The 10,995-nt window shown below is 41.4% G+C and overlaps 1 gene segment (V, D, J or C); it reads left to right on the plus strand.

Moving 5' to 3' along the window:
- The first annotated feature begins 9,910 nt into the window (after positions 1-9,910).
- Positions 9,911-10,463, plus strand: LOC138209842 (immunoglobulin kappa variable 3-11-like). The segment is given in 2 exon segments: positions 9,911-9,959; positions 10,156-10,463. Coding segments are annotated over 2 exon segments (357 nt in total).
- Positions 10,464-10,995: the final 532 nt, after the last annotated feature.

Consider the following 10,995-nt stretch of genomic DNA (forward strand, 5'->3'; position numbering starts at 1 on the left):
GATTTCCAAAAATAATCACTGATTTTGATTTGTCTGACCACAGGACAGTTTTCCACTTCACCTCAAAGAATGTGGCGGCGAGTCTGGATCATGTTTTTATCTTGTTTCTTCTTTGGAGAGTTTTAACCTGAATTTGTGGATGCAGCGATGAACTGTGTTCAGAAACAACAGTTTTCAGAAGTGTTCCTGAGCCCATGCAGTGATTTCCACTACAGAATTGTGTCTGGTTTAAATGCAGTGCTGTCTGAGCCCCTGAAGATCACCACCATCCAATATCAGCATTGTCCCTTGTGTTCAGATATTTTTCCGAATTCATTGAATCTTTTAATAATATTATGAACTGTAGATGATGAGATCATAAATTCTTGGCAATTTTCCATCGAGGAACAACTGATTGATAAATTTATAAACATCACGAGACTGATAAAAGTCCCTGTTGGAGTCGGTCGGATCATTTCCATAGAGAGCCACTTTGCATCAGCAGCACCATGCTCCAGTGGTCTGGGACACTTTATAGTCCTGAGAGTTTGAACACTGGATGACTGACAGCTGTCCTTCATGACAACAGAAGCCACAGAAATCCTCCTCATCAGAAACATGACTTTGACCTGCGTCCTCATCTGGACTCTCCTCTGCTGCTGCTTCACAGGTAAAGTCCAGAGAATCCAACTCCTCTCCTCTATGAACATCCGTCCCTCTGAAATGAAGCCCACAAAACCGTGACGCTGCTTTATGTTGTTGTCTCTGTATCCTCAGAGTCCAGAGGCCAGGTCACAGTGACTCAGTCTGGAGCAGTGAGCTCTGCTCTGGGAGGCTCCGCCACCATCACATGTACAACCAGTCAGGACGTTTATTATGATGGCAACCACAATTTAGCCTGGTACCAACAGAAAGATGGAGGAGTTCCTAAACTTCTCATTTATTATACTAGCACCAGGCAATCAGGGATTTCAGATCGTTTTACAGGCAGTGGATCAAACTCTGACTTCACTCTGACCATCAGAGGAGTCCAGGCTGAAGATGCAGCAGTTTACTACTGTCAGAGTTTTCATGTCATCAACAGTCAGTATGTGTTCACACAGTGAAAAAGCGTCGTACAAAAACCTCCCTCAGTCAGACTGAACAGAAACTGAACTGATACAGTTCACTGAGTACACCACACACACACACACACACACACACACACACACACACACACACACACACTTCATAACATTTATTTAATATATCCACGTTCTTTAACCATGAATAAAAAAGTATCAAAGAAGTTCAGTGCCAAAAAATTGTTCTTGAGAGAAATCAAATTACTTCAACTAAAACAAATAGTTCAGTTCAAAACTCCATAATTCATGAAATGATTTTGTATTTTCCAACATGAACTGTATGAACTCTAACTGATGATGACTTCCGTGTTTTCTGGCTCTGCTCACGTGTCCAAAACTTTTAGTTATCAGAGCTGCTCGGCCTTCAGCATCCCCTCATGACTCATCACTGATTTACTTTCTGAAATCTCCACATTAAAACAATCAAAACATGCAAACTATTACAAATAAAAACCTCATTTCCAAAAAAGCTTGGACGTTGGTCAAATTTCAAGTAAACACATCAAATGTTTAAACTCAGAAATATTTGATTGGTTTATGAAAAAATAGGCGTTCATTTTGAATTTGACGTCATCAACATGTCTCAAACTATTTGGGGGAGCGCCATGTTCACCACCGTGTTGCATCACCTGTTGCATCAACCCTAACCACACACACACACACACACACACACACACACACACACACACACACACACACACACACACAGCACTGCTGTTTTTACCTACAATTAATGAATATTCTTTGTCTACAATTAAAATCCAATGTTGAAATCCAATTTCTTTTTAAGTCAGGAAAACATTGTCTTTAACTTTGACAGTTAAAGAAAAAGAAGGTTTGTCATGACCTTTGACCTCAGCTTCACACTCGATCACAGCTGGTTCACACACACACACACACACACACACACACACACACACACACACACACACACACACATCAGAATGTATTATAACATTCATCTCAAGCACCCTATGATAATCCCTTTACATGAATACACTTCTTTTGATCTATCTGGAGGACATGAACGGTTTGTTCCTACATTTTTCAAGAACCCATTCGCGGCTTTGATGTGTTGATGCATCAGAATTTTAAGTCAGTCACACCATCAGAGGTTTGTAAAGTAGTTTCAAACTGTACCTGATTTTGCGAAACAGTTTTTACGTAGAATTAAAAGCATTTTTCAAAATAAGTATCTGACTTAGAGTCCAACGTATCAACTGCAAAACTTGACCAGAGTAGTGAGTGACCAAAGGAAGAAATTAAAGAGTGATAAAACTGACCATACCGGCATATTGTTGTGTTTTTATTTTACTTTTTTTCCATCCACATCACAGCACTGAGACTTCTCTTGTTTAGGCCTTTCATGACATCCAGTTGGACACAGACAGTGCCAGAGTTTCAGTCTGAGTATTACTGGAATATCAGCGCTGCATTGGACACAGTTGACCTCATATTTAACTGGACTGATTAGTAAACTGGATGTGACCTCCTGGCACAGTATTAAACTGATTTGAATCTCACTGAGAGAACAGGGACGTCATTGTGTCTATTTTTAATTATAATTCGAGCAGAGAAAAGTGAGATGAGGAGTTCCCCAAGGCTCCTTTCTGGGGCTTCTGCTGTTCAGCATTGACTTGCTCTCACTAACTTATATTGCAGAAAAAAGAACATTATATTCCCATAATTATGTAGATGATACACCAATTTACGTAAAAATATCACCAGGGGAGTATAATCCCATAAAAGCTCTGAGTAGCTGCTTTGAAAAAATAAATGGTTGGATGTGTCAGAAGTTTCTTCAAATAGATAAAACAGAAGTAATTGTTTTGGAGAAAAAGAAGAATGATGAAAGGTCACCACTTATCCTCAGTCTGTAATGTTAAAAGCATAGACCGTATGTGAAAGTGGACTTACCTTCCAAGTCTGAAAATTAAGTCAGTGCGTAAGTGCCTCTGTGTTCCTAGCTGCAGTTCTACCAAAAGCCACTAGAGGCTGGCCTCCAAACAGCTCTAGTTCCAAAGACTCCGACTGAAATTCTCTCATTAAATAAAAAGTCAAGAAAAAGTTAAATTTTTCACTCTTTGTTTCATTGCAGCCATTTGCTAAAATCAAAAAAGTTCATTTTATTTCTCATTAATGTACACTCAGCACCCCATCTTGACAGAAAAGAACAGAAATGTAGAAATTTGTGCACATTTATTAAAAAAGAAAAACTGAAATATCACGTGGTCATAAGTATTCAGACCCTTTGCTCAGTATTGAGTAGAAGCACCCTTTTGAGCTAGTACAGCCATGAGTCTTCTTGGGAATGATGCAACAAGCTTTTCACACCTGGATTTGGGGATCCTCTGCCATTCTTCCTTGCAGATCCTCTCCAGTTCCGTCAGGTTGGATGGTGAACGTTGGTGGACAGCCATTTCCAGGTCTCTCCAGAGATGCTCAATTGGGTTTAGGTCAGGGCTCTGGCTGGGCCAGTCAAGAATGGTCACAGAGTTGTTCCGAAGCCACTCCTTTGTTATTTTAGCTGTGTGCTTAGGGTCATTGTCTTGTTGGAAGGTGAACCTTCGGCCCAGTCTGAGGTCCAGAGCACTCTGGAAGAGGTTTTCTTCCAGGATATCTCTGTACTTGGCCGCATTCATCTTTCCTTCAATTGCAACCAGTCGTCCTGTCCCTGCAGCTGAAAAACACCCCCATAGCATGATGCTGCCACCACCATGTTTCACTGTTGGGATTGTATTGGGCAGGTGATGAGCAGTGCCTGGTTTTCTCCACACATACCGCTTAGAATTAACGCCAAAAAGTTCAATCTTGGTCTCATCAGACCAGAGAATCTTATTTCTCATAATCTGGGAGTCCTTCATGTGTATTTTGGCAAACTCTATGCGGGCTTTCATATGTCTTGCACTGAGGAGAGGCTTCCGTCGGGCCACTCTGCCATAAAGCCCCGACTGGTGGAGGGCTGCAGTGATAGTTGACTTTGTGGAACTTTCTCCCATCTCCCTACTGCATCTCTGGAGCTCAGCCACAGTGATCTTTGGGTTCTTCTTTACCTCTCTCACCAAGGCTCTTCTCCCACGATTGCTCAGTTTGGCTGGACGGCCAGGTCTAGGAAGAGTTCTGGTCGTCCCAAACTTCTTCCATTTAAGGATTATGGAGGCCACTGTGCTCTTAGGAACCTTGAGTGCTGCAGAAATTATTTTGTAACCTTGGCCAGATCTGTGCCTTGCCACAATTCTGTCTCTGAGCTCCTTGGACAGTTCCTTCAACCTCATGATTCTCATTTGCTCTGACATGCACTGTGAGCTGTAAGGTCCTATATAGACAGGTGTGTGCCTTTCCTAATCAAGTCCAATCAGTTTAATTAAACACAGCTGGACTCCAATGAAGGAGTAGAACCATCTCAAGGAGGATCAGAAGAAATGGACAGCATGTGAGTTAAATATGAGTGTCACAGCAAAGGGTCTGAATACTTATGACCATGTGATATTTCAGTTTTTCTTTTTTAATAAATTTGCACAAATTTCTACATTTCTGTTTTTTTCTGTCAACATGGGGTGCTGAGTGTACATTAATGAGAAATAAAATGAACTTTTTTGATTTTAGCAAATGGCTGCAATGAAACAAAGAGCGAAAAATTTAAAGGGGTCTGAATACTTTCCGTTCCCACTGTATAAACATCACAAGACTGATAAAAGTCCCTGTTGGAGTCGGTCGGATCATTTCCATAGAGAGCCACTTTGCATCAGCAGCAACATGCTCCAGTGCTCTGGGACACTTTATAGTCCTGAGAGTTTGAACACTGGATGACTGACAGCTGTCCTTCATGACAACAGAAGCCACAGAAATCCTCCTCATCAGAAACATGACTTTGACCTGCGTCCTCATCTGGACTCTCCTCTGCTGCTGCTTCACAGGTAAAGTCCAGAGAATCCAACTCCTCTCCTCTATGAACATCCGTCCCTCTGAAATGAAGCCCACAAAACCGTGACGCTGCTTTATGTTGTTGTCTCTGTATCCTCAGAGTCCAGAGGCCAGGTCACAGTGACTCAGTCTGGAGCAGTGAGCTCTGCTCTGGGAGGCTCCGGCACCATCACATGTACAACCAGTCAGAAGGTTTATAATGGGGATTTTTTATCCTGGTACCAACAGAAAGATGGAGGAGTTCCTAAACTTCTCATTTATTATGCTAGCACCAGACAATCAGGGATTTCAGATCGTTTTACAGGCAGTGGATCAAACTCTGACTTCACTCTGACCATCAGAGGAGTCCAGGCTGAAGATGCAGCAGTTTACTACTGTCAGAGTCGTCATCAGATCAACAGTCAGTGGTTGTTCACACAGTGAAAAAGCGTCGTACAAAAACCTCCCTCAGTCAGACTGAACAGAAACTGAACTGATACAGTTCACTGAGTACACACACACACACACACACACACGCACGCACACACACACACACACACACACACACTACATATAACTTGATAAATATAATCACTTCAAACATATTTTGTTTCAGAACTATAGATTAGAAGTTGAACCTTCAACACATTTATTTCAGAGATCAACTTTAAATGAAGAAATTTAAATTTCCAATTCATAGAATAAAAAATTCCACAAAAGAGGAAAACTGAAGTTGTTTGAACAGAAATATTTCTTATTTAAAGTCAAAGTGAGGATTTGTGTTTGTTGTCTTCATGTAGGCAGGAATGACTTCAAACTCAGGCGTCATTATTGATAGAACAGGAAGGACTTTTATTCAACACTCAACTTCCTTTTTAAATCATAAAACCTTCAAAATAAATGTTTTGAATGTTCTCAAAAGGGTTGAAACAGATTTTAATTAAACAGAAAAAGATGGATTATGTAAATCTGGAGAATTTATTTAAATTGCAGCATCTGTATGTCAAATATTTTTACAAGAACAAAAAGACACGAGAAAAATGGAGAAAATATTCAGAATAAATTTCAGTGCAACCAGATAATTGATTGATTTTAACATGATGTCAGTCTGTTTGACGTGAAGCCTTCATGGATGTTGAAAGTATTTAATATTTCAAATATCACACAAACACAACCCACAACAACAGGTCACATTAACAGAGGCCTGTTACTGTGTCCTCTATGAGTCACACCTGTCCAACAATCCTGCTGTTTAATCAGCACCTTGATGTTCTACACCTGTCAGGTGGACGGATGATCTCAGAAAAGGTGAATCGATCACTGACAGGAATTTAACAAACTTGTGATCAAAATTTAATAGAAATAAACTTTTGTGTGTATTAAAGAAATCTGAGATTTTTTACTTGAACCAATGAAAAATGTGACAAAAACTAACACCTTGTTTTATCTATGTTTGAAGAGGGAATTTAGAAAATATACATTTTTAATTATTGTCTTGTTAATTTCCCTCAAAACAGATTCATTATTAAGACGCGAGAAACTGTAAGAACAACATACAACAAGTTTTACCAACATTAAAATGAGTAAATACATTAACAATCTACCTTCCTTTAAACTAGCGATGGTGAGATGAAGCCTCATGAGGCATCGAACCACTTCAGCCAATTGGTTCAGAGAAAGGGTTCATTACTCGAAGCTTCATGTGAACACGAAACCACCTACTGGCCAAGTGTATAACCACAGGCAGCTGTATCTGAACCACATGTGATGCATTGAATTTTTGTGTCTGTTATGGCTGTTGGGAATGACTATGAATTACAAAAATGTATGACCAAATAATTTCTGCACATAAATTATCACATATGTGCATAATAACATATTTTTTGAATGTATTCTGTGTGTGTAAATTTTCCCAAAATGGTCGTATCATATGATATGGCAGGTTGTGTAATCATGTTTTTCTATCACTTTAGGAAAATGTCATGGGCTTAAGCAGGCAGAGGACAGTGGAAGTGCTTGTGGAACTAGGAAGAGGGGACTGAATATGCTTGTGTAACTTGGACAATGATGTACAGGACAGGGGACATTTTATTCATTTTTATTCAGAAATAACAGTTTCTCAACAGTTTTTGGTTTTGTGGATGTCCACATGTCAGAAGTAAGGCTAACAGCAGCCACCTTTTCCACTTTAGCCTTCTCCTTCTCCTTAGCTGACTCATACTTGGCCTCCACCATGGCCTTCAGAGCCTAAAGGAAAAAATACATAGTGCTGAACTGTGAGACACAATAAAGTACTCATTTGTTTCATGCATGCACCCATACATACCTGCCTTGTAGGGAGAACATAATTAGGATCCAGTTTGGACACAAATGCCCTGAATCCAACATCATCCACAATACTGAAGGGCTGTGTCCTTCACTATCATGGAGACGAGGGCTTCATCCAGTTCTGGTTTTCTGGTGGCTGGTTAAAAGAGAATAAATTCAGTGTCTGTTACCTGTCTTTATTTGCACAATAAACAAAAGTGAACAGGGAAAAATTGTGATGGTGCATTTGTAATATTGTAATGACTTACCTTGGCTGGGTGAAGCTCCAGTTTCCTCCTTATTCTCATGCAAGGCACGGTAACGCCTCAGCATGGATGAGGTGTTGTTATTGTACCCCAACTCCTTGGAGCACAATAAACACCTCACCTTTGAATAAAATAAGAAACTGTGAAAAATACAGTTCTTGATAAGCAAACCTAATGTGTCTGAAATAGAGTTAGATTTAGCTTATTAGGAGTTATCAAATCAAAGTGTTCCCACAGGGGAAATCCTCCTCTTCCTAGCTGGCTCCATCTTATCACCTCCTTCTCTCCTCTCTCTCTCTCTCTAACTTCTCCAAACTATCCAAACTCTCAACTGACCTCAACTCTCCACCAACAACCCACATTTTGAATGGAGCCTGAAGAGTTTATATTGCTGTCAAACCTCCCGGCAAAATCTGAACCACTTCCCGAAGCAGTCACGTGGTACAGCCGGGCAGCGAGGCTTCGGACGTCATCATTTTGGCTCCTCCCCTAAATGAAGCAAGCCTCGACACGCGCGTCGAGGAAACGCCCCCTCCATTACTCAACACACGCTTCGAAGCGTCGGCACATCTCGTAACATCACTGCTTTAAACTGACTGATTCATTGATCAACTCACTGAAACTATTTTAATGATAGAGGAAGCTTCCTGAAATAAGATTTACCCTGAAGAGGAAAACTGAATATAAAATCTGACAAAATGTGTTGACATATTTTCCAATCAATCCTCTGATTAACTGATTGATCCATTTATAAACATCACAAGACTGATAAAAGTCCCTGTTGGAGTCAGTCGGATCATTTCCATAGAGAGCCACTTTGCATCAGCAGCACCATGCTCCAGTGCTCTGGGACACTTTATAGTCCTGAGAGTTTGAACACTGGATGACTGACAGCTGTCCTTCATGACAACAGAAGCCACAGAAATCCTCCTCATCAGAAACATGACTTTGACCTGCGTCCTCATCTGGACTCTCCTCTGCTGCTGCTTCACAGGTAAAGTCCAGAGAATCCAACTCCTCTCCTCTATGAACATCCGTCCCTCTGAAATGAAGCCCACAAAACCGTGACGCTGCTTTATGTTGTTGTCTCTGTATCCTCAGAGTCCAGAGGCCAGGTCACAGTGACTCAGTCTGGAGCAGTGAGCTCTGCTCTGGGAGGCTCCGCCACCATCACATGTACAACCAGTCAGAACGTTCGTGTTTGGAGCAACTACCATCTTTTAGCCTGGTACCAACAGAAAGATGGAGGAGTTCCTAAACTTCTCATTTATTATGCTAGCAGCAGACAATCAGGGATTTCAGATCGTTTTACAGGCAGTGGATCAAACTCTGACTTCACTCTGACCATCAGAGGAGTCCAGGCTGAAGATGCAGCAGTTTACTACTGTCAGAGTGAACATTACATCAACAGCCAGTATGTGTTCACACAGTGAAAAAGCGTCGTACAAAAACCTCCCTCAGTCAGACTGAACAGAAACTGAACTGATACAGTTCACTGAGTACACACACACACACACACACACACACACACACACACACACACACACACACACACACACACACACACACAGCATCACTGTTTTTACCTTCAATTAATGAATATTCTTTGTCTACTATTAAAATCCAATGTTTATATCCAAGTTGTTTTTCAGTCAGGAAGACTCAACCTTTGACAGTTAAAGAAAAAGAAGGTTTGTCATGACCTTTGACCTCAGCTTCACACTAGATCACAGCTGGTTCAACCACCTCCACATGAAATAAAATCTTTAGCCACAGATCCACATCAGAAACCATCATTAAAGATGAGCCAAAGAAAACCAACACACCCCTGAAAGCTCAGAAAATATGACTTTAAATATTCCCATTCATGAAAAATAAATAAAAACCCTGTTAACTGGAGTCATGTTCAGAACTTGTGGTTGGACTCTTGTAGAGCCGGTGATGTGAGCTCCTCTGCGGCAGCATCTCCTCACATCACTGGTGAATTGGGTGAAATGTCAACATTACACACCTGAACACGTCCAGGCTGCGTTTCTAGAACTGATGATTGTCACATTTCCCACCTGGAACAACAGAACCAAACTGTCCAGCAGCCAAAGTGAACTACTCAGAAGATGGTTCAGTGTCCTCTCCATGTGAAGGTGTGAATATGTGGTGTGCTGCTCTGAGCAGTGAGGGGGAAACAGCTGGATGTGTTGAGGACAGCTCCGGCTGACTGACTGTGTGTTTGCATACGTGTCCTGCCTCTCTGCTGCGGGACGTTAAGAGCTCGGCGTCCATCGGCGTCTGTCCAGGTCTTTCAGAGCCACCGACACCGCCGGCAGCACCGCGATGACGTCACTGCCTCTCCTGCTGGCCGCCCTGGGGCTCCTCGTTCAGGGTGAGTCTCTCTTCTGCTTCAGGATGCAGCCGGGTTCACCACAGCGACGCTCCGCTGGGATGGAGAACCAGTGAAACCTTCTTCCATCCGTTCTCCATGTTCAAAGAAACCATCCTCTTCAGTTTTGGACGCCGGTCGTCTTTCTTGGAGCTGGATTTGTCTCCGTAACTCTTCTTCTCTGTTTTCATGATTTCAGGTTCATCGGGGGAAATCGTCCTGACTCAGTCTGCTGGATCTCAGTCTGTTGCTCCAGGACAGACTGGTTCCATCTCCTGTACAACCAGTTCAAACGTTAACACATGCCTCAACTGGTACCTTCAAAAGGACGGAGAATCTCCCAAACTCCTGATTTATTATGCTACAAACCGTCAGACTGGAGTTTCAGATCGTTTTAGTGGAAGTGGATCTGGAACCAGTTTCACTCTGACCATCAGAGGAGTTGAGACTGAAGATTCAGGAGTTTATTACTGTCAGCAATGTAGCAGCTTCCCGTTCACACAGTGAAAAAACATCGTACAAAAACCTCCCTCAGTCAGACTGAACAGAAACTGAACTGATACAGTTCACTGAGTACACACACACACACACACACACACACACACACACACTTCATAACATGTATTTAACATGTCCATGTCCTTTTTCCATGACTGAAAAGCATCAAAAAAGTTCAGTGCCAAAGAATGATCTTGAAATAAATCAAATTGCTTTAACTAAAACAAATAGTTCAGTTCAAAACTTCATTTTTAATTTTCCAACATTAACTTTTTGAACTCTAACTGATGATGACTTCCATGTTTTCTGTATCTGCTCACATGTCCAAAACTTTCAATTATCTGAACTCCTCGGCCTTCAGCATCCCCTCATGACCCGTCACTGACTGACTTTCTGAAATCTGCACATTACAATGATCCAGACATGTAAAGATATTCTAATAAATTCAACTATTAAAATATCATAGTACCAAAATTGAAAGACTGAACAAAACTGTCCACAAGTCCAGACTTCCGTACTTCTGTACAGTAAGCGGATGAAC

Source organism: Embiotoca jacksoni, unplaced genomic scaffold, assembly GCF_022577435.1.
Source record: "Embiotoca jacksoni isolate LCO1_2020_lvr unplaced genomic scaffold, fEmbJac1.0.p SCAF_41, whole genome shotgun sequence".
NCBI classification, from domain to species: Eukaryota; Metazoa; Chordata; class Actinopteri; family Embiotocidae; genus Embiotoca; species Embiotoca jacksoni.